The sequence below is a fragment of the Acomys minous genome (genome assembly GCF_964271855.1).
Source record: "Acomys minous genome assembly, chromosome: 2".
Lineage (NCBI taxonomy): Eukaryota > Metazoa > Chordata > Mammalia > Rodentia > Muridae > Acomys > Acomys minous.
This window is the reverse complement of record NC_140484.1, coordinates 139,696,996-139,721,212: the sequence shown is the minus strand read 5'-3', so window position 1 is coordinate 139,721,212 and position 24,217 is coordinate 139,696,996. Positions and strand designations below refer to the sequence as shown.

At 43.6% G+C, this 24,217-nt stretch overlaps 1 protein-coding gene across 2 annotated transcripts; it reads left to right on the top strand.

Moving 5' to 3' along the window:
• Window positions 1–354: 354 nt before the first annotated feature.
• Window positions 355–20,443, top strand: TMEM41B (transmembrane protein 41B). Of its 2 annotated transcripts, XM_084772529.1 has the most exons (7): window positions 359–721; window positions 9,145–9,262; window positions 11,301–11,429; window positions 13,627–13,720; window positions 14,245–14,349; window positions 16,044–16,182; window positions 18,918–20,443. In XM_084772529.1, exons 1-7 carry the CDS (start codon window positions 598–600, stop codon window positions 19,085–19,087), a joined length of 879 nt encoding a protein of 292 aa, XP_084628655.1. In that variant the 5' UTR covers window positions 359–597; the 3' UTR covers window positions 19,088–20,443. The 2 variants fall into 2 exon arrangements, with proteins under 2 accessions (XP_084628656.1, XP_084628655.1); XM_084772530.1 differs by lacking the exon at window positions 16,044–16,182 and having other exon boundaries at window positions 355–721; window positions 18,918–19,048.
• The last annotated feature ends 3,774 nt before the right edge of the window (window positions 20,444–24,217 follow it).

The window sequence follows — 24,217 nt, the reverse complement described above, 5'->3', positions numbered from 1 at the left end:
ACTTGGATTCCAAACTCATTTCTGCCACTCTGTGGGCTTCCATCGTTACACCTTGTCTCTGGGTCTCAGTTTTTTGGGATTCAGGTAGGCTTGTCTAACGCTCTAATTGCGACCGGTTTGCAGCGGAACCTACGGAAACGCCAGTCAGGAAGTGCCAACCAGTCGCGCGCGCGGGTACTTCCGGTCGGCGGGAACAAAGAGTTTGAAGCACTCCGGGCCTCATTTCCGCGCGATTAAAGCTGCGCGGAGACGTCGGTCCTCAGGCCGCAGACGCGTGACTTGGCACTGCGACTGCTCATGCGCAGGGCAAGCGTGAGGTGGGCGGGGCCTCGGAGGGGGCGGGGCCTCCCCTGCCTCGTCTCGCGGTCACTGGGCCTGCGGGAGCGCGCGAGCCTGGTGGGCGGCGCGGGGCGGATCCTCGTCGGAGATCGCTCGGCGGAGTGTCAAGCCTACGAGGTCGTTTCGGGTGACGGGGGGTCGCGCCGGAAGTGGCTGTGCCGCGCGCCTCGGTGCTGGAAGGGAGCCGCGGGAGGAGTTTAGTCGTTCAAGGGGGCGCGGCACCGCCGGGTGCTCTCTTCACGAGTCCCTGCAGCAGCCATGGCGAAAGGCAGAGTCGCCGCCGAGCGATCGCAGCCGGGGACGCAGCACTCCACCACCGCGGGCGACCGGACGGCGGGGACGCGGGGCTCTGCCGCGCAAGGTAGCAGAGATCACTTGAAGGGTGAGTGGACCTACGGGCTGGAAGCTGGCACTACCCCAGAGGCCGGAGCGGGGGGACCCCAGCAGGTCGCAGGGTGATAGGGACCTATCAGCTCCCAAAGATCGCAGCAAGAGTGCTGTGGGGACCCATGGGCCAGACTCTTACTAGGTACTTTCTCAACAGGCGTTAGTTTAAAAGAAGCAGCGACACCGATTTGCCGAAGCGAGGCTGGTTACCCAGGCTACCTAGACAGGTGTTTAGAGGCTTGGGTCTCCGCATTGTTTTTACAGAGGAGCAAACTGAGGGCTATGTAGGTACATGAAGAGTCAGCCAGGCTGAGGTCGTGATTAAGAGCAAGAACTTGCCCTTCCAGGTGCCACTTCAAAGTGTCAGATCCTAGCTGGGAGGGGTTGGCACATGCCTTTAATCCCAGAACTCCGGAGGCAGAGGCTGGTGAATCTTTTAAAAATCGAGGCCAGCGGGTCTACAGAGCCTGGGCTACACAGAGAAACCTTGTGTCAAAAAAACTGTCAGAGAGCCGGTGGGATGTCGCACGCCTTTAATCCCAGCACTCGGAAGGCAGACGCAGGTGGATTGCTGTGAGTCCGAGGACAGCCCGGTCTACAAAGTGACTCCAAACAGCCAAGGCTACACAGAGAAACCCTGTATCGAAAAACCAGAAACCAAACCAAAACCTATCAGATCTTGTGTTTCCATTTGCCGTGGCTTATAACTTGGATTCGTCTGATTGGTTTGTTTTCGAGGGACATTTCTCCGTGTAGCCCTGGCTGTACAGGACCTGTAGACCAGGCTGACTACAAACTCAAAGATTCTCCTGCCTCTGCCTCCAGAATTCTGGGATTAAAGGCTTGTTTCACCATCTCCAGGCTGGATTTTCCTTCCACTGTCTTTGGCCTTATTAGAGCTGGTATGAAAGGAGTATGCCACAACATAGTTTGATTTATAACTGAATTTTAAAATGCTTAATCGGTTGTACCGTGATATAAACAGAACAGTTCACATTATCTTGGCTTTTATGAAACGGAGGGTAAATAAATATTAAAAGTTACTAAGGAGATTCATTCAAAAGCTTTTCCATCTACACCATCCTGAAGTTCTTGGAGCTTTAAATATAGAAAGTAAGTGTTTTGATGTTATCATGACATAAAATTATTCCCTGATTTTCAGCAGCTGAAGTGATTACATTCTGTTTGTTTGTTTGTTTTTGTTTTGAGACTAGGTCTCTCTGTGTAGCCTTGGCTGTCCTGGACTCACTTTGTAGGCCAAGCTGGCCTTGAACTCATAGTGTTCTACCTGCCTCTACCTCCCGAGTGCTGGGATTAAAGTCGGCCGGTTTTGTGATTACGTTCTTTAGAGTGCTTTTGAAGCTCAAATATCTGAAGTGATCAGAACAAAGAGCCATTAAGTCTGCAGCTCACTCACACTGCTGTCTTCCACCACTGCTAATGGTCTTGTAAGACTATAGTGAAGGGGCTAGAAAGGTGTTTCAGTGGTTAAGTACACTGGTTCAATTCCCGTCACCCACATGTCAGCTAATCACTATCTGTAACTCCAGTTCCAGGGGACCTCGTCCCATTTTCAGGGTGGTCTGCCTCCCTGCACAGACACAGATACACACACATAATAAAAGTCTTTCTGGGTCAGTATCCCAGCACTGAGAGAGGCAGAGGCGGAGGTAGGCAGATAGCTGTGAGGCCAGCCTGGTCCAGGACTGCCAAGGCTACACAGAGAAACAAACAAAAAGCCTTAAAAAAAAAAATACGCATAGGCCAGGTGTGGTGCCACTGACCTTTAATCCCAGTGCAAATGGGAGGCAGAGACAGGTGGATCTCTGAGGCTAGCCTGGTATACAAAGTCCAGCACAGTCAACAGTCAGGGCTACAAAACAGAAACAAAACAAAACAAAACAAAACAAGAAAACCAAACAAAAACCAACAGTGAAAATGTGTTCTCAGCTAATTTTAAATGTCTGTTGTAGTCTAGTTTGGCTCTTATAAGATTATGTATTTGGGTATAAACTGGAGCTAAATAATTGTCATGTGGCTTGAGACAGTCTTCAGTTTCCTAGAGTTTTTATTGTTGTTCCCCTTTAGAGTTACTAAATAATAAAGTAATAATACATAAAACTTCCGGAGTGCCTCTATGGTTTTTTTTTTTTTTAAATCAAATGACTTGCAAGCTACATATACATAACCAAAGGATAGAGATGTGAAGATAGGCCCTCTAGGAGAAGTGGGGCTTAGACAAGTGGGGGATAAAGATGGGGATGTGGAGCTCTGGGAAACATTAAGCTGGAAGGTTAGTGTCACCCCTTTTTGTGTGTCAATAAAGAGGCTATTTTGTCACCAATGGAGGGTTTCTGTTGGGTGGCAGAAATTTGGCATGGTGTCAGACTGTTAGAAAAAAGTTCTTTGAAGCCAGGCGTGGTGGCGCACGCCTTTAATCCCAGCACTCGGGAGGCAGAGGCGGGTGGATCGCTGTGAGTTCGAGGCCAGCCTGGTCTACAAAGTGAGTCCAGGACAGGCAAGGCGAACACAGAGAAACCCTGTCTCGAAAAACCAAAAAAAAAAAAAAGTTCTTTAAGTTCATCTTGTTTATTAGTGACTCTAAATGTTTCCTCTTTTCTTTTCTGACTTTTCCTAATGTTAGGACTTCTCTTTGTAGCAAGAGATTATGTGGCCCCTCTTTGTGCTAGGACTTAGTTTAGTGTTCTGCTGTCATGTTGCCATTAGTAGTAACTCCTTAGCAACCAGTTTTCTAGGATTGGAAAAATAATTTTTATTAATTGTAAATAGAAACTTGCCACTTAGATAACCTTTGATTGAAAACTGCTTGGTGATAGAATCTTACACATTCTGTAACACTTTAGTGAATGGTGCTTGTTTGTTTTTGAGATAGAGGCTCACCAGGTATCTCATGCTGATCTCACCTTCTTCCTCAGCTTCCAAGTAGTAAGATCCCAAGAGTAGCCTTTATATACCAGACCACAGCACTTCCTGACTGAGAGGGTCTTACTGTATAGACCAAGTCTAGATCTTGTGTGGGTCAGGCTGGTTTCCATCTTTTGGCAATAGACCTGCCTCTTTTTTTTCCCCAGTACTGGTGTTCCAGCCAGATGCCACCATCAGTTGCTTTGTGTATGTAAGGTTTTGTGGCTTTTTTTTTTCTCCTTATTTTCTTGTTTTGGGGTGTATATGTGTTATACTTGCAATGCATAAAGGAAGATCAGGAGTTCAAGGTCACCTTTGAGTCCCCCCCCCCCTTTTTTTTTTGAGTTGGAGGCCAGACTCTTACATTAAAGCATCCCAGCCTGACATGGTGGTGCACGTCTTTAATCCTAGCAGCCATGAGGCTGAGGCAGGCGGATCACTGTCAGTTTGAGGCCAGCCTGGTCTACAAAGTGAGTACAGGACAGCCAAGGCTACAGGAGAGACTCAGGCTGGAAAAACAAAAAAAACAAAAACAAAACAAAACAAAAAACAAAAACAAAACAAAACCATATCTAAATCAGAAAAAAATAGAGGCGCAATAAGGTTATATTTTATTTTTTGAGGCTACATTCATCCCTTTATTTATTTATTGGGAAGGATTCTCACTGTCTAGCCTTGACTGTACTTGAACTCACTGTGTAGAGCAGGCTTGCCTCAGGCTTACAGAGATCCATTGGCTTCTGCCTCCCAAGTGCTGAGGCTATACTTAGAAGCTAGAGAAAAGGTGCTTATAAGAGGAAAAAGTTGAAGATGTTGCTGAGTGGAAACAACTAAGAGAGCAGGATCTAGAAGGAATCCTGTTAACATTTAACAAAGATAAGGATAAGGGCCAGGCATTGGTGGGGCTCACCTTTAACCCCAGCACCTGGGAGTCAGACCCACCTGCTCTCCATGTCAAGGCCAGCCTGATCTGTGGAGAGTTCCAGGACAGCCAAGGCTACACACACAGAAACCCTGTCTCTAGACAAGCAAAAAAAGATAAGGAGAAGACAAGCTGTACATTATGGGATGCTCCTTTACTCCCAGCCCTTTGGAAGCAGAGGCAGGTCGATCTCTGAGGACAGGCAGGGCTACCCTGTCTCAAACAAACAACCCCAAAACAAGGGAAGCTGATTTTGTGAACAGATCTTTGGAGAGAACGGGCGAGCTCACTAAGGTAGGAGGCAAGGTCCTCCCTTACTGGGGAGAACTGGTTTTTGGGGCTACATTTCTTTGTTTTTTGTTTTGTCTTGTCTTGCCTTACGGCTTCACTGTGTAACCTTGGCTGACCTGGAAAGTATATGATTGTTTCTCCAGCTGTTCCTTTGGCCTGGAAGGAAGTTGGAAAGGCTGGTAGTGAAATAACGAGTATGATAGTGTTATTCCCTAATATTAGCCAGGGTAGCAGTTGTACTCAGGAAGATTTAGAAGCTAATGCAGTTCAAGTGCAGATATGGTGGCTGTATAGAAGACATGTATCTTTTTTTAATTTTAATTTTTGTTTTTTGTTTTTTGAGACAGGGTTTCTGAGTGCAGCCCTGGCTGTCCTGGCTTTTGTAGACCAGGCTGGCCTAGAACTAGAGTGCTGGGATTGAAGGCATGCACCTCCTCACAGGCCAATGGTTTCTTTTCTTTCTTTCTTTTTGTTTTGTTTTGTTTTTTTTTTTTTTTTGGTTTTTTGAGACAGGGTTTCTGTGTAGCCTTGGCTGTCCTAGACTCACTTTGTAGACCAGCCTGGCCTTGAACTCACAGTGAGCTGCCTGCCTCTGCTCTTCAATTCTTGTGTTCACAAATGCTCTCACAGTGAAAAGCTAATTTATTACTGGTTATAGAGGGATTTTAATCCAGCAACATGGCTACTCTGGCTGGAATACAGACACGTCCTTAGCCCACACCTTTAGAAGGAAGTAGCCATATTGGAAAGTGTCTAATTGAGTTGCAAACAGAGTGAAAGATTTGACAGAATAGGATATGACCAACTGTCATGAGAAGACACAGGAAAAGGAGGGCTTAGTGCTGTCCAGAGAGAGGAGGAGAGGAGGCAGTTTTACTGGGAGAGTTTCACAGAGACAGGGTGCAGAAAGAGAACAAGCTAGACACAGGTGAAGACAGAACGTCTAAGCCAGAGAATGAGAAAGGGCCCGAAGGTTAGAACATACTGCTGAAGTTAGTATTAAGCCAAGCAGAGCAATTCAGTCAGAAACTTAGAGAAGCCAGGTTCGAATCAGTCAGCTTGGAGGAGTTTGAGCCAGAACAGCTGTGTTGAACCAGCCAGCCAGAGTTGAGAAAAAACAAGGGTGAGTTTAGTCAGCAATAAGTCTGAATACATTCTAGGCCTAGATTAGATTGTATGGAGGCTAGAAGTTTCCAGGACAAGGCCTGGCTAGCAGACAGGATGTAAGTCTCAGAGAGGATAATAGCACCTGGCACATGAAAGTTACTTTTTTGTTTTTGTTTTCTTTTTAATTAATTGATATTTATATTTTTATTAGTTTATTCATATTACATCTCAATTGTTATCCTGTCCCTTTCCTCCCTCCCTCCAGTTTTCCCCCTACTCCCCTCCCCTATGAATGTGACTGAGGGGGACCTCCTCCCCCTGTATATGCTCATAGGGTATCAAGTCTCTTCTTGGTAACCTGCTGTCCTTCCTCTGAGTGCCACCAGGTTTCCTCCTCCAGGGGACGTGGTCAAATATGGGACACCAGAGTTCCTGTGAAAGTCAGACCCCACTCTCTACTCAACTGTGAAGAATGTCCTGTCCATTGGGTAGATCTGGGTAGGGGTTTGTTTTGTTTTTCAAGACAGGGTTTCTCTGTGTAGCTTTGGCTGTCCTGGAACTCACTCTGTAAACCAGGCTGGCCTCTACTCATAGAGATCCGCCTGCTTCTGCCTCTCAGTGCTGTGACTGAAGGCATGGGCTACCACCTCCTGCCTTATAAAAGTTACTTTTACAACAGTTAATGTTCAATTATATTACTATTAAATACTTTGTGGAGCTGGGCGTGGTGGTGCATGCCTTTAATCCCAGCACTCGGGAAGCAGAGGCAGGTGGATCACTGTGAGTTCGAGGCCAGCCTGGTCTACAGAGCAAGTCCAGGACAGCCGAGGCTAACACAGAGAAACCCTGTCTCGAAAAACCAAAAAAAAAAAACAAAAACAAAAACTTTGTGTTCGTGGACTTGCTTCTCACTGAAATAACTTGAAACTTTGGGCTGGAACAAGTTAATTCCAGATTATAGTGTGTTTAAAAGTTTTTCCCCCCAAGGGGCTGGAGAGGTGGCTCAGTGGTTAAGAGACTGTCTGCTCCTTGAAAGGTCCTAAGTTCAATTCCAGGCAACCACATGGTGGCTCACAGCCATCGATACTGGGATCTAATCCCTCTTGCATGAAGGTGTTCATGCAGATAGAGCACTCATTCATAAAGTAAATAAATCTTTTATTTGTTTATTTATTGACATGTAAGTGGGCCATGTATGTATGTGCCAGAACACAGTACTCTAAGACATACATGTAGAGGTTGTGGGACAATTTGCAGGAGTCTGATCTATCTTTCTATAGTGTGGGTGTCAGGGATGGATTCAGGTGTTTGTCAGGTTTGGTGGCAAGTGCCTTTACTTGCTGAACCATATCCTCCTCTTCAGCTAGATTTAAAACTAGCCTGTCTTTAAGAGCTAACAGGCAGGATAAAAAAAAACTAGACTGGGCTGGAGAGATGGCTCAGTGGTTAAGACTGCTGCCTGCTCTTCCAGAAGTCCTGAGTTCAATTCCCAGCAAGCACATCTATAATGTGATCTGATACCTTCTTCTGCAGATAAAGCACTCATATGCAATAAATAAAATAAGTAAATCTTTGAAAAGCAAGCAAACAAACAAAAAACTAGACCATTTATATATATAATCTCTTTGCTTTTATGACAGCCCATTAAAAACCGTTTCTCTGAATTCAGTATTTATATATTTGTCTTATTTCTCTTCTAAGACTACTTTTTACTTTTTATATGATATAGAAGAAAATCAATTAGTCTTATGAAACAAGTTGTGTGTGTGTTCACGTGCTTGCTTCCTGAGGCAGGGTCTCTCTCTGTAGCGCAGGTTTTATCTCCCAACTCTCATTCTCTTGCTTCAGCGTCCTGAGTTGTGGGGTACGTAGGTGTGTGCTGCCATACTTGCCTAGTGTTCTGTCCTAGCAACCAAAGCCACCTTTTTTTCTTTTTTAGTTTTGTTTTTAGTTTTTTCATGACACGATTTCTTTGTGTAATAGCCCTGGCTGTCCTAGACTCTCCATTTGGACCAGGTTGGCCTTGAACTCACAGAGATCCACCTGCCTCTGCCTCCAGAGATCCACCTGCCTCTGTCTCCTGAGTGCTGAGATTAAAGGCATCAATCTCAATTGTAGCTGTCTCAAAAGCTACTTTTTTTTGGTTTTTCGAGACAGGGTTTCTCTGTGTTAGCCTTGGCTGTCCTAGACTTACTTTGTAGACCAGGCTGGCCTTGAACTCACAGCGATCCGCCTGCCTCTGCCTCCCGAGTGCTGGGATTAAAGGCGTGCACCACCGCACCCAGCTAAAAGCTACATTTTTTAAATTGAGTTGGTTGTAATACACAGTGATGTTTTTGTTTGTTTGGCTTGTTGTTGTTGCTTTTGTTTTGTTCTTGTTTTTTTATGACTGGGTATCTCTGTGTAGCTTGACTGGACTGGACTGGACTGGCTTTGTAGACCAAGCTGGCCTCTAACATGCACCACCACACCCAGCTTGTTTTTAAAGATTAATTTTTATATATGAATGTTTGCTTACATGTATTATGCACCACATACTGACACCTGTGGAGGATAGAAGAAGGCATCAGAGTCCCTAAAACTGGAGTTTTAGATAGTTGTGGGCAGCCACCACATGAGTGCTGAGAACTAAATGTGGAAGAACAGCGAGTGGTCTTGAGCACTCAGCTGCCTCACCAGCCTCTCCAGCCCCATACCTGTCTTCTTTTGAGGCCGAGGTTTCGCTCTATAGCACAGGCTAGTCTCAGTCCCACTGCATACTCCAGGCTGTTCTCAGATCTTGAGAGTTAGGTTTATAGGTTTGACTCATCATGCCAAGAATAACTTATGTATGTGTATGTGGTGTATGTGGTGTATACATGTTTTGTGGGTGTATGCATGTGGAGGCCATAGTTAATGTCAGGTTAATGTAGGCCTGGCTGTCCTGGAATTGCATAGACCAAGTTGATCTTAGAGACCTGCCTGCTTCAGCCTCCTGATTGCTGGCATTTAAAGCATGTGCCAGCACACTTGGCCAATGGATGGTTCTTATAGAAGTTGAAATAATTTGTTTAATGCCATGGTTGTAGGCAAAAATATGAACAGTTTATTGAGAGGAAAGGAATTGAGGAATTGAGTTATTAGTTGCCTTGAAGTGCAATTTTATTTTGATTGTACTTTTTTTTTTCTTTCAGAAAAACCTTGTGCAGCAGCTGGGTCAGCAAGAACATCACTCCTTATACTGGTGTCCATTTTTTTATGTGCAGCTTTTGTTATGTTTTTGGTATATAGGAATTTTCCTCAGCTTAGTGAGTAAGTATACCACAAGAGAAAACTGAAAATGTCTAGCTAATTAGAGTTGAAATGAATTAGAAACTAAGTTTCCTTTAGCAACAGAACCTCGAGAGTCGGGGTTTCTCTTGTCCACTTGTCTCTGTTTTCCAAGAGCTGAGATTGAAGGCCTCCAGGCCTGGCGCAGCAACAGATCATGTGCGGCCATTCACGTGCTTGTGTACCAGCTCTGGATGTTAGCAGGCCCATGAGCCCTGCTACTTTAGATTTCCAGTTTGATTTCCTTTCCGCTGTCCTGCATTTTTGTTTTTTAGACAGTCTCTTACCGCCTCTGCTTTAAACTCATGTTTTCCCAAGAATGACCTTGAACTTCAGTTCTGCTGTCTCCCCCTCACTAGTCTGAGACTGCAGGCGCATGCACCATCCCAGGTCTACAACTGAGCTACACCCCAGGCCTCCCTCCTTCCTTCATTTCCTTTTTCCTTTTCTTTTTTTTTTGGGGGGGGGGGGAGATGTTTGTTTGCTTGTTTGTTTGTTTGAGACAGGGGTTAGTCTGTGTAACAGCTCTTGCTGTCCTGGACTAACTCTGTAGACCAGGCTGGCCTTTATCTGCCAGCTGCTGGGATTAAAGGCATGCACTATCACACATAGCGTTTCTTTCTTTTTTTGTTTTTAAGAAGCAAAATTAAAATTCATTAAAAGAGAAGGAGAAACCCTTTTGATGGTGATGGCACACACCTGTAATCCCAGCGCTGCAGCTGCCAAGGTCTGTAGTTATCTCTGAGCAAGCAGCTCTCAAGGGAAAGGTTGATAGTCACGTGCAAGGGTCTTCAAAGGCTCTTCAAGCTAGGAGTTGCCTTACCTCTTGACTCTTCAGTGGAAGGCTGGCTTCCTAATTGAGAGCTCATCTTTCACCATGTGGTGGTGCATTCTTTTTGTCCCAGCAGGTGGAGCTCTGTGAGTTCCAGAACAGCCAGGGCCACACAGAAAAATCCTGTCTCTAAAAAAAGAAAAAAAAAAAGGCTGGATATTTGCCGCTGGCCAAGATTACATAGTGAGGCTGTTTCTCAAAAGGGGAGGAGGAAGGGACTTTCCAGCATTTTGAGTTGGATGTGTCTTTGCTGTATAAAGTGTGATTTCATTAAAAGTTTTAGTGAATTGTTAATATAAGTGATTATTGACTTAGTTTAGAAAAATTATCCAAAAGAATGTTGAGTATTTTTTGTTTTATTTTGGTTTGGATTTTGGTTTTTCGTGGGGGAGGGGCAGTTCTTCTGTAGTCCTGCGTTGGACACACATTGTAGACCAGGCTGGCCTTCAACTCACAGTGCTAGGAATAAAGGCTTATACCATAATGCCTGGATAGGTAAGTTTTCTTTTCTTTTCTTTTCTTTTCTTTTTTAATTCTGTAAGTTTTCTTTTTTGTTTTTTTGCTTTTTTAGTTTTTTGAGCCAGAGTTTCTCAGTGTATCCTTGGCTGTCCTAGGCTCACTTTGTAGACCAGACTGGCCTAGAACTACTTGCCTCTGCCTCCCCAACTGCTGGAATTATAGGCATGCATCCAGCTATGTATGATTTTAATATGTTCATATCTATGGTATGTTTCTTTCTTTTTAAAAAAAGATGTATTTATTATTTATACAGTGTTCTGCCTGCATGTGCCTACACACCAGAAGAGGGCACCGGATCTCATTGTAGATGGTTGTGAGCCACCATGGGTTGATGGGAATTGAACTCAGGACCTTTGGAAGAACAGCTAGTGGTCCTAACCTGAGCCATCTCTCTAGCCCTATGGTTCATTTCTTAATGTTTAATTTAAAGTTTAAGCCAATATTTAAGCAGATGCTTTTAATTTTTGGTTTGTATCATTTTGAACTTTAATTTGTGTATGTGTGTGTACTTATAGACTGTTGAACCTAAAAAAAGGTGAGTTTGTTTTTATTACAGAGCAGTTGCATTGCATCATTTTTGTTTAAAACCCCATGCTTTGAATTAGAATTTTATTTTTATCATGGAATTCTGGCTAAAATTTTTTTTCATTATTAATTTCTTTTTTAAAGAGAAGAAAGAGTAAATATGAAGGTTCCGAGAGATATGGATGATGCAAAGGCTCTTGGAAAAGTTCTCTCCAAATATAAGGACACGTTTTATGTACAAGTACTGGTTGCTTATTTTGCTACATATATTTTGTATCCTTTTATCCAAAAAATGTTTTCTAGTTTGTTCTTGTAAAATTTCCAGAATTTACTGTTTAGTTAAAAGTAATAACTTTTCCTTTTAAAACGTTAATTCAGGGGCCAATGAGATGGCTTAGCAAGTAAAGACACTTGCTGCCAACTAAGCATGATGTCCTGGATTTGGTGCCAGTATCACATGGTAGGAGAGGACCTGCTCCTCAGAGTTGTTCTCTGACCCCGTGCATGCCACTCGTGTCACACACACACACACACACACACACACACACACCCCACCCCACCCCCGCTCCCCACACACATAAGCACACAAATTTAATTAAATATTTTAAAAAATAAAATAAAACTAGGTTTATTTTGAGGCATGGTTTCACTGTGTAGCCCTTTGCAGCCTTGAACCCCACTTGAACTTATAGAAGTCTACCTATCTCAGCTTTCTGAGTGCTGGGATTAAAGGCAAGAGTCACCACGTCCAGCCCAGTTTCTCTTTCTACTTCTGTGTAGATTCTAAGGACCAAACTTAGTCCCTAGGCTTTCAAAGCAAGCGCTTCTATTCATTGAGACATCTCCATACCCCTTCTTGTACTTTTGGTTTTTTAGAAATTTTATTTATCATGTATACAATGCTCTGCCTGCATGTAAGACTGCAGGCCAGAAGAGGGCACCACATCTCATTATAGATGGTTTTGAGCCACCATGTGGTTCCTGGGAATTGAACTCAGGACCTCTGGAAGAACAGTCGGTGTTCTTCAGCTCCTTTTTTTTTTTTTGGTTTCGAGGCAGGTTTTTTTCTGTGTACCCTTGGATGTCCTAGGCTAGCTTTGTAGACCCAGCTGGCCTCAAACTAATAGAGATCCGCCTGCCTCTGCCAGGGTTATAGGCCTGTGCCTTATTTTATTTTTTTAAGGCAGGGTAGCATGTAACCCAGGCTGCCTTAGGCTTGCTATGTAGCCAGTGATGACAATGAACCCATTTTCCTTCTGAGCCTACCTACTAGATGTTAGGATTCCCTGTATTGGCTACCCTGGTGGGCTAGTATTTTTATTTTATTTAACCTGAGGCAGTGGTGCTTTAATCCCAGCACTTGGGAGGCAGAGGTAGGCAGATCTCTGTGAGTTTGAGGCCAGCCTGGTCTACATAGTGAGTCCAGGACAGCCTGGTCTATAAAGTGAGTCTAGGACAGTTAGAGCTACACAGAGAAACTCTGTCTTGAAAAACAAAAAAGGAAGCCAGGCGGTGGTGGCACACGCTTTTAATCCTAGCACTTGGGAGGCAGAGGCAGGTGGATTGCTGTGAGTTTGAGGCTAGCCTGGTCTACATAGTGAGTCCAGGACAGTCAAGGCTACATGGTGAAACCCTGTCTCCAAAAAAAAAAAAAAAAAAAAAGAAAGAAAGAAAGAAAAACAAACTAAGCAGCTGGAATAATGTGAATATAATTGGTAAAGACACAGCACAGTTGTTGATACAGACAGTCTGCATTATTACTTGGGAGGCAGAGGCAGGTGGATCTCCAAGTTTGAGTCTAACTTGGTCTAAAAAGAAAGTTCCAGGCCTGCCAAGGCTATAAAATGAGACCCTGACACAAAAACCAAAAAACCAAAAACAACAACAACAAGAAAAAATTACTGAAGACTTTTTGGCTGAGCCACCCAGTTTGTCTGTGCCTGGTGCTTATTGGGTGTTTGTCCTAGATTTTTTTTTAGCATCATCTTACCAATGTGTTTATTTGCTTACTGCATTTTTGTATCATTAGTCAGCTGGGAGCTGGGGGCATCCTGTCTGGCAGCTTACATACATTTTAGATATATGGTCATAATTTTATTTTTTTAACTTTATTTTTTTAAAATGAGTCCAGGACAGTCAAGGCTACACAGAGAAACCCTGTCTTGAAAACCAAAACAAAACAAAAAAAGATTTTACTTATCCTTTAGCTATAAATTGGGTATTCCTGGCCCCCAAACTAAAATCTGCAGAATCTCTAAAATAGGAGAGTTGTTTTAGTGCAGATATGAAACCACAAATAGAGAAACACCTGGCCTCATGGGACTGGCTTTAGTCTAACACAAAGTAATAGCACTACATAAAATTATTTTGGGTTATTAACATAATTTCTGTATTGTAATTTCTTCAAGTGCTAAGTATATACTGTAAAGCACATTCATGATGTTTTAATCCTTAACTTAGAAGTTAACAGCTTGCAAACATTTGCTATTCCAGGCTCCATATTCCTCAGTATACTCTCCGGGTTTCTTTACCCATTTCCTCTAGCCTTATTCCTTGTCTGTTTGGTAAGTACGTGCAGTGGGTTGGGAGATCAGCACAGCACTGAGAACGATAATGCTGTCTATCCCCGCCAGTCTCCCCTCTTACACCTCAGTTTTGGAGAAGTTAATGTTCAAGTGATTCCTGTTAAGTCGCATAATGAGCTGTTAAGAGTTTGATTTTTCTCAGCACTCGGGAGGCAGAGGAAGGTGGGTCACTGTGAGTTGGAGGCCAGCCTGGTTTACAAAGCGAGTCCTTGTGTTGGAGTAGGGTCTTTATTCAGAACTGTAGGGGAGGGCGGGAAAGGTTCCGTATTCTTAAGCTAAAGGCTAGCAGCAATTACTGGATACAATCAAAAGTTTAATCACCAGGGCCAGTTTATTTTAGCTGATCTTGTTTGGGAAAGGACTAGATCAAAAGGGTTCTTATTCTCTAAATTAGAGATGTCATATAGGCTACCCTGCCTGGCCCTAGAAGAGAGAAACTTAAGTAACACATCTGCAGGAAAGAGATGGGAAAAAGAAAGTGCATGTGGCTCCTTGTTTTCCAGTGTTCTGGACTTGGCGCCTCCTTCTGCTACATGCTCTCATACTTGGTTGGAAGACCTGTTGTGTACAAATACCTAACAGAGAAAGCAGTCAAATGGTCACAGCAGGTACGCACCAACTTTTGCTTTTCTTTCTTTGTGGGTTCTTTGGTTCTGTCATCATTTAAAAAAACATAAGAAACCTTTTGAAAATCATATTTTCCTTTTTTTCCTTTTTTTTGTTTTTTGAGACGAGGTTTCTCTGTGTAGTCTTTACTGTCCTGGACTCACTTTGTAGACCAGGCTGGCTTCAAACTTGGGAGGCAGAGGCTGGAGGATTGATGTGAGTTCGAGGCCAGCCTGGTTTTCAAAATGAGTCCAGGACAGCCAAGGCTACACAGAGAAACCCTGTTTTGAAAAAAAAAAAAAAAGCAAACAAAACAAAAACAAAAACGGGTTCTCTGTAGCCCTGGCTGTCCTGGAACGCATTCTGTAGCCCAGGCTGTCCTGGAACGCATTCTGTAGCCCAGGCTGTCCTGGAACGCATTCTGTAGCCCAGGCTGTCCTGGAACGCATTCTGTAGCCCAGGCTGTCCTGGAACGCATTCTGTAGCCCAGGCTGTCCTGGAACGCATTCTGTAGCCCAGGCTGTCCTGGAACGCATTCTGTAGCCCAGGCTGGCCGTGCACTCAGAGATCCACTTGCCTAACAAATGCTGGGATTAAAGCCATGTTCACCCTCCCCTCCAGCTTGACAGTATGTCCTGATCTTCTGGCTGCTTCTCATTCATGCTCTGTCTTATTCACCTGTATCTAGCTTGATCTCTCTTCAACCTGTTTCTGTAAAACTCTCCATGTAAAAGTGTCTTTGGATCCCAGGAACTAAACTGCCACAAACTAAATTCCACTGTCTCTCAACTCAGAACAGAACTGACTAGAACTCAGAGATCTTTCTTCTAAGATTACAGGCAGATCACACAGACCTAGAAGCTATGTTCTAAATTAAAATTCTTCAGCTGGTCGTGATGTCATACACCTTTAATCCCAGCACCTGGGAAGCAGAGGCAGGCGGATCACTGTGAATTCGAGGCCAGCCTGGTTTACAAAGTGAGTCCAGAACAGCCAAGGCTACACAGAGAAACCCTGTCTCGAAAGAAAAAAAAAAACAAAAAACCTAAACCAAAAACAACAAAAAACTGGAAACTGGAGGCTAGGACATGTAGCTTAGTGGTTGAAGTTGAACATTTGTCAAGTACGAATGAGGTCCTAGGATCAACTCCCATCCTCGCCCCATCACCAGAAAAACTAAAATTGGGGCTGATGATGGCTCTCTGTGTGTGTAAGATCATGCCCCCAAATGCCTAATAGCTAAATTTGACCCTGGAGCCATGTAAAGGTGAAGGAAGGAAAGAACCTGCTCTGCGGAAATATCTTTTGGCCTCCTCAAGTGTACATGGCAAAGGCATATGATAATCTACTTAAAAATTGTTACCTCAGTGTGTGGTTCATGGACCTTTAACCCCGACACTGGGTAGGTAGAAGCAGGTGGATCTCTAACTTCAAGGTGAACCTGGGCTACCTGCTGAGTTCCAGGCTAGTAAGAACCACACAGCGAGAACATATGTGGTGTGTGTGTTGCTGGTGACTTAGCCCTGTGCCTTACATCCTGTAGGCAAATGCTGTACTACTGAGCTATAGCCCCAGAAAACATGCACTGTTCCCGTTGGGTAAACTATGATGTGTCTGGGGTGAGAATTTAAGGCATTTCTATTAAGCAACTTACTTTAGGATTGCTGTCAACTGGTTCTTTCTTTTCTTACAACAGGTAGAACGTCATAGAGAGCATCTCATTAACTACATTATATTTTTGAGGATCACACCATTTCTGCCTAATTGGTTTATTAATATTACATCTCCTGTGATAAATGTGCCATTGAAAGTGTTTTTTATTGGCACTTTTCTAGGTAAGACCTTTGGCGCATGCTATGTGACAACACATTGTATGCATGTCCAACTGTCCAGCTGGCCTACATTGTCTCTGTGCAAATCACCAGCACCATATATAACACAAAGCCTGGCCTACATAGATAGCTTGTTCAGTGTATAGTAATGTATCATGTCTATAAAGAAGGAGCACCCTTTCTTATCATTTCTTCTTCTTCTTTTGTTTTTTTGTTTTGTTTTGTTTTTGTTTCTCTTGTAGTCCTGGCTGTCCTGGACTGCACTGTAGCCCGGGCTAGCTTCAGACTCACAGAGTCCCGCTCCCAAGTGGTTAAAGGTGTGCGCCACCACGCCTGGCAATAATGAACACTTGCAACTAGATATTATTTTTACATCAGTAAATTAAGCAAAACCCTTCAGCTACTTTTCTTCTTCTTCTTCTTCTTCTTCTTCTTCTTCTTCTTCTTCTTCTTCTTCTTCTTCTTCTTCTTCTTCTTCTTTTAAGATTTATTTATTTATTATGTACATGGTACTTTGCATGCACACCAGGAGAGGACGCCAGGTCTCATTGTAGATGGTTGGGAGCCACCATGTGGTTGCTGGGAATTAAACTCAGGTCCTTTGGAAGAGCAGGCAGTGCTCTTAACCTCTGAGCCAACTCAGCAGCCCTACTTTTCTTCTTTTTAATTTTTATTTTTTGGTGATACTATGGCTCAAACTCCCAGCTTGTGTATGTCAAGTCAGCAATAATTCTATACCACCAGCCACACTCTTAACCCCAGGAGAATATTTTTTCACCCTGACTCTGGCCCAGCAGCCTTTTCTTTCTTTCTTTTTTTTGTTTTTGTTTTTGTTTTTGGAGACAGGATTGAGACAGGGTTTCTCTGTGAAGCTGGATCACTTTGTATGCCAGGCCTCAAACTTACAAGGATCCACCTGCCTTTTCCTCCCTAGTGCTGGGATTAAAGGCCTACGATACCATGCCCTGCTCCCAGCAGCCCTTTCATCCTTTGCCAATGGGAGCCTGTTAGATCAGAGGGGACAGGATCTCTGGGCCATGAGCTTTACTGGCGGAAAGCTCTTCTGAGCCTGGTCTGCTTGCTCTCTGGTGAGTGTCCCAGGCCGAGCTCCTGGTGCCCTATGGCCTTCCTGAAGACTTGGTGGTGATGACTAGTAACTGGCCAGAGGTGACTTTTTCCTGGTACTTTCTCTGCTGCACCAGCTGTTCCCACGCAGCACCTTTTAACTCTGCTGTCCATCTCAGTGGACAGAAGGGAACACCTAGTTTCTGTTTTTGAACTCCAGTTTATTATGGGTATTACCAGAAGTCTAGGGGACGCAAGTTCAACAGACATCAAGGAATTGATGCCAGATTTTGAAATTAATAAGTGGACAAAGCAATTTATTTAAGGGGGTTGTGTTCTTGCCTGCCTACCATGAACAAGGCTTGATCCCCAAAACTCCAAATAATAATAATAATTTTGAGAAATTTTCCTTTAGGAAGATTACTGTTTTTCTTTTTAGTTCAAATTGCTTGAATTCAGCATTTGGTTTTTTCTTAATTTTTTGAAATATTTTTTTTTAATATTTATTTTTTAGTTTTTAGTTTTGGTTTTTCAAGACAGGGTTTCTCTGCGTAGCCTTGGTTGTCCTGACCTCGCTTTGTAGACCAGGCTGGCCTCAAACTCACAGAGATCCGCCTGCCTCTGCCTCCCGAGTGCTGGGATTAAAGGCGTGCACCACCGCACCTGGCTAAAATTTTTATTTTAATTTTATGTGCATTGGTGTTTTGCCTGCATGTATGTCTGTGTGCTGGTGTCAGATCTTGGAGTTGGAGACAGTTGTGAACTGCCATGTGGGTGCTGGGAATTGAACTGGGTCCTCTAAGAGCAGTCAGTGCTTTTTTTGTTTGTTTGGTTTTTAGTTTCTTGAAACAAGGTTTCTTTGTGTAGCCTTTGCTGTCTTGGACTCCTTTGTAGACCAGGCTGGCCTTGAACTCACAGTGATCTACCTGCTTCTGCCTCTCCAGTGCTGGGATTAAAGGTGTGCGCCACTACACCCACACAGAGAACCCTTGTCTCCAAAACAAACAAACAACCCAAAACAATAATAATAAATAAACAAATCTTTAAAAAAAAAAAAGTAGCCCATGTCATGCTGGTGCAACCTAGCATTGATCAAGGGCCTCCTGAGTCCTAGCACCTGCTTTATATTCTATTTTCCTTCCTTTCTTCCTTTCTTTAAAAAAAAAAATCTACAGTGTTTTGCCTGCATGTACACCAGAAAAGGGCACCAGATCTCGTTATAGATGGTTCCAGCCACCATGTGGCTGCTGGGAATTGAACTCAGGACCCTTGGAAGAGCAAGCAGTGCTCTGAACCTCTAAGCCATCTCTCCAGTACCTACATTCTTAATCCTTTCTTCAGAATGCAAACAGCTGAGTTTCTAAAAGACATATGCATATAGAAATTTGATTTTTAAAATATGATTTAGGGTCTGGAGAGATTGCTCAGTGGTTAAGAGTACCTATTGCTCTTATGGAGAACCTGGGTTCAGTTCCCACATGGAGGCTCACATCTGTCTGTAACTCTGGGTCTAGGGATCTGATGCCTCTTGTGGCCCCATGGGTACTGCATGCACATGGTGTACTTACATACATGTGCACAAAACATGCACACATATCAAGAAATGTTTTGTTTACTTTATTTGACAGTCTGCCAGTGCTACTCACTCAACCCTTTTTTGTGTTTTCTTTTAGGTGTTGCACCTCCCTCTTTTGTAGCCATTAAGGCAGGAACAACTTTGTATCAGCTTACAACAGCAGGGGAAGCTGTTTCCTGGAACTCAGTATTTATTCTAATGATTTTGGCTCTTCTTTCTATTCTGCCAGCCATCTTCCAAAAAAAACTAAAACAGAAATTTGAGTGAACAAAGGTTTTGTTTACATCACCACCACCACCACCATCATCATCTCAGGATTAGCAGGCGTATTCATGTTATGTTTTGAAATCATCTCTTCAGTAACAGAAGGAAGCATTTTTAAAGTAAAATATCCTATGAGATAGTTAAAATAATGCATTAATGTGACAAGAGCGAGCAGGAGCTGGCACGCTATGAGAAGTGCTGTCGTCAGCGCTGTGGGAAGTGCCTGACACACTACTGTTCCAGGAGTCGCTCTGGGACAGCATTCAGACTGCCTTGCTTTGAAATTGCTACTCCAAATTATTTAAAGATTTTTTTCCCTTTATATCTGATTAATAACTAAAATAGTGAACTCGGGTACAGTGGCACATACCTGTAATCCCAGCTGTTCAGGAGACTAAGGCCAGAGGATTGCTTGTTTGAGACGAGCTTGAGCAATGTCACAAGACCTTGTATTAAAGTAAATTAAGGAACAGTGAAATTAAATAAAATAAAAATTCAGAGCACAAACCAAATACTTGAAGCAAAAAGGAGTCTTTCATTTTCTTTCTCTTTTCAGACAGCACTTTCCATATGCCAAATAGCAAGGATGAGTTATTTAAGTTTTCCTTAGAAATTTTATCATGGATTAGTCTGATAATTTAAATTCTGTCCAGTCTGTTCATCCTTTTTTCTAGGTTTTACAGTATTTCCACCATACATATATAAAAGGACAATTATATACCTGTATCATATTGGTGTTGATAATGTATATTCAGATAATAATATTTTGTTACAGTGTCTTTATTATCTCAAAAAGGGTTCTAAAAGTAAATACTCTGAGCATCATATAAGTTTTAGACATTATTTTATAATGAGACAACTGGCAGTAAGACAGTAGTGCTTAAATCTAGTTTATTCATTCCAATGACTGTAAAAATTGTCTTATATAGTTCTGTCTGTTCTTTCAAGGATGTACTGTATAATTACCTTTCATGCATGACACAACTGTATGGCTGCATTGCTGCTTTCCCTCGGGCTTCCTTTGGGACAGCGCTTGATGAGCACTTCCCACCTGAAGAGCTTCTACTTCCTCACCTCTGCATGGTGACTAGTGTCTCCCCATGTCTTGGGAGAGACCCTTTTGGCCACTTAGGTGTGCCCTTTATTCTAGGACAGAATGATGTAAAGCACTCTTAAGATCTAGTTGGTTTGTTGAACCATGCTTTAGCAGCATGGGAAGTCCTCTGTGTTTTTATTCTTCAAAGTCTGATCATCTCAAAGCCTGTTTCTCCTGTAAACTGTGGACTGATCCTTTCGTGTCACAGTATTAATATGTGCATATATTATAAATACAAGGAAAAAATACTGGTCAGTATTGCAGCCTGTCTCATGTCTTCTGTGTGAATTGTTGTCTAACAAAGCTTTCTTACTGATCAGAGACTGAGTGATAAAGCTTTTGTTACTTTTATAAATAAAATAAACACATAGCTGTTTGGGGAAAAGTTTACAAATATTACTATATAAATATCATTGAAGATGTTCATAGTGACACTCTTGCAGTCCTAAGACTTGGGAAGTAGAAGTTCATTGTTAACCTTGGCTACATAGTGAGTTTGAGGCTACAACCTAGGCTATATAAGAACCTGTCTCAAAAAACCATACATACAGATAGAGAGCCATGTGTGGTGGCACATGCCTATAATCCCAGCACTTAGGGAGGCAGAGGCAAGTGGATTGATATGTATACAAGGCCAGTCTGGTCTACAAAGCAAGTATAGGATAGCCAAGATTTTGTTGTTGTTGTTGTTTTTTGAGACAGGGTTTCTCTGTGTTGCCTTAGCTGTCCTGGACTCACTTTGTAGACCAGGCTGGCCTCGAACCCACAGTGATCTGCCTGCCTCTGCCTCCCAGGTGCTGGGATTAACAGACTGCTAACACTGCCTGGCAATAGCCCAGATTGTCTCAAAAAACCAAACCAAACCATATATATATTCATTCATATGAATGTCTGTCAGGCTTTTACAAATAAATAAAAGCTTAGATTTGGGGAAACCCTGCTGTTTATTTTGGTTTGTGTATGGTACCTACTCTATGCTGAGAGTATTTTCTCTATCCTCTAAGAATTCTTTCACTTGCTATAGTTTTTCCACAGACAACAGGAGCTGCCACTTTAGTGGGAAATACTTTGTTCTTCCAGTAGAAAGTAACTATTTTCCAGCACTCAGGAGGCAGAGGCAGGTGGATTGCTGTGAGTTTGAGGCCAGCCTGGTCTACAAAGCAAGTCCAGGACAGCCAAAGCTACACAAGAAACTCTGTGTGGAAAAAAAGAAAGAAAGAGCTTAAACCAAGCTCGGAGACTCATGCCCAGTGTTTGGAAGGCTGAAGCAGGAGGAGATCAGGAGCTCGTGGACAGCGTGGGTAGCCTGAGCTCTTGTCTGGGGGGGGGGGGAACAACTCAGCAGTAGATTGTACCCCAAACACCGTGTGTCACCAGTGTTCATGGAGCACAGATGTGACATGATACCAAACAATCCATGCTTATGCACTCTTCTGTATCTTTGCTGGAGATGGACCCAGGGCCTTGCCCATGCTTGAGCATGCTCCACACTCAGCCACGTTTCCTAGTGATAGCAGCAAGAGAACACCACGTCGTGATGGAAGGGCAGGCAGGCTAATGAAGCAGTCGCACACCAAGTTTCTATATATGTGAGTGGTAGCTCAGGAGGCAGAGGGGGCTGAATCTCTGAGTTCAAGGACAGCCTGTCTAGTCTACAGAATGAGTTCCAGGACAGCCAAGACCACACAGAAACACTGCCCCCCCCCCCCAACAAAAAAAATCGCACAAAGCTGGGAGCTGGGGAGATGGCTCGTGGTTAAGAGCCAGAGGACCCGGATTGGATTCCTGGCACCTGCGTGGAAGCTTAGGACTACAATTCTAGTTCAGGGCTTCTGACACCCCGAGACACACCTGCAGCCAAAATGAACATAAAGTAAATGACATACTTTTTTTTAGTTTTTCGAGAATCCCTGTCTCGAAAAACTAAAACAACAAAAACAAACAAACAAAAACCCAGATGTCCTTCAATGAATGAGTTTTAGAAATGCACAATTTTAAAAACAGGCCTAGGTGTGGTGGCACAAGTAGATTCCCAGCAAAAGGAGTACAAGTTCAAAGCCAGCCTGAGCTACATAATGAAAACACTGTCTTACAAACAAACAAAAAATATTTCCTCTAGCATCCCAGTCCCTTGGCTTGAGATACAGCTCAGTAGTAAAGTGCTTGCTGAGTGTGTCTGAGGCTTCTGGGTTCACCTCTCTAGAAGCCTACAATCAAAGAGTAGAAGTTAAAGAGACCAGGTGTGCTTGTACTTACCAGATGTGGCTGGAGAAACTTAAGTTGAAGGCCGTCCTAAGCTAATAGTGAGAACCTGTCTCAAAAACAAAGGGGCGGGAGAGATGGCTTTTCTGTCTGAGAACCATGATCTCTTTAAAAATGTAAACTTGGCCAGGTAGCACTCAGGATCAGAGGCAGGTGGATCGCTGTGAGTTCAAGGCTAGCCTGGTCTACAAAGCGAGTCCAGGACAGCCAAGGTGAACACAGACACACACACACACACACACACACACACACACACACACACACACAAAAAGGAAGCCTGGCCAGGCGTGGTGGTGCATGCTTTAATCCCAGCATTTGGGAGATAGAGGCAGGCAGATTTCGTGAGTTCCAGGCCAGCCTGGTCTACAAAGTGAGTTTAGGACAGCCAAGGATACAACAGAGGAACCCTGTCTCAAGAAATACAGAAATAAAAAAAAGTGAAAATGGAAACTTGGTTCATGATAAGTAAGGTCGATATGATCTCCACAAACTGATGATTTGAGGAAAAGGCAGAGCACACGGGACTGTAGGCCCGCAGTGGTGTGCTTGTCTTGCACGCTCCGTGCCACCGTAGCTACCACTCCCCAGTCTGCACCAGAGAAGAAAGAGTAAAAGGATAAGGTGCTGGTGGTTTGCAGGAGAGTGGATAGGAAAGCTGCTGGGTTGTGTACCCAGTGACCTGAGAGATGCTGGGTCAGCCGTTTGTGCACAGAAAGCCTTCTAGCATTGCGAGGCCCCGCCTTCTCAGTGCTCTGCACCGACAGATGTGCTGGTGAAAACATTGTGACCCTGAAGCCCAGAGAGTGGAGTTGAAAGAGTGGTGGTGACTCCCTGTCCGCAAGACTCCAGGTTTGTCTGTTTTAAATAAAGATTTAATGGATGCCTACACGGTTTGTGTTGTGATATTTATTTATTTATGTTTTGTGACGGGGTTTCTCTGTGGAGCTTGAGCAGTCCTGGACTTGCTTTGCAGACCAGGCTGGCCTTTAACTCAGAAGTTTGCCTGCCTCTGCCTCCCAGTGTGCTGGGATTACAGGCTTGCAACACCAAGCCTGGCTGTGTTGTGGCTTTCTTTCTTTCTTTCTTTCTTTCTCTTTCTTTCTTTCTTTCTTTCTTTTTCTTTCTTTCTTTTTTTTCCTTTTTTGATTTTTCGCGACAAGGTTTCTCTGTGTAGCTTTGGCTGCCCTGGACTCGTAGACCAGGCTGGCCTTGAACTCACAGCGATCCACCTGCCTCTGCCTCCTGGGTGCTGGGATTAAAGTCTTACCCCACCACACCCAGCCTGTTGTGACTTTTAAATTGACCACAGGTAACAAGTTAGTCCATCATTATAGGCACTATTGTAATGGGACAGTCTGCTGTTGTGTGGCATTTTGGAGTTGATTTTGAACAGCTAGCTGAATTCAGATCTATTAAACAGAAAAGGGACGTAAGAAAGCAATTTTAGGTAGTTTTAGAAATATAGGGGCCTGGAGAGATGGCTCGAAGGTTAAGAGCACTGACTGCTCTTCCAAAGGTCCTGAGTTCAATTCCCAGCAACCACACGGTGGCTCGCAACCATCTGTAATATGATCTGATGACCTCTTCTGGCCTGCAGGTGTACATGCAGGCAGAGCACAGTACATATAATAATAGATAAATCTTTTAAAAAGTCAGGGTTGGAGGAATTACTCAGAGGTTAAGAGCACCTGTTTCCCTTGCAGAGGACTGAGGGTTGAGACTCAATAGCTGTTTGGTGGCCCGTAACTATCTGTAACTTCAGTTCCAGAGGATCC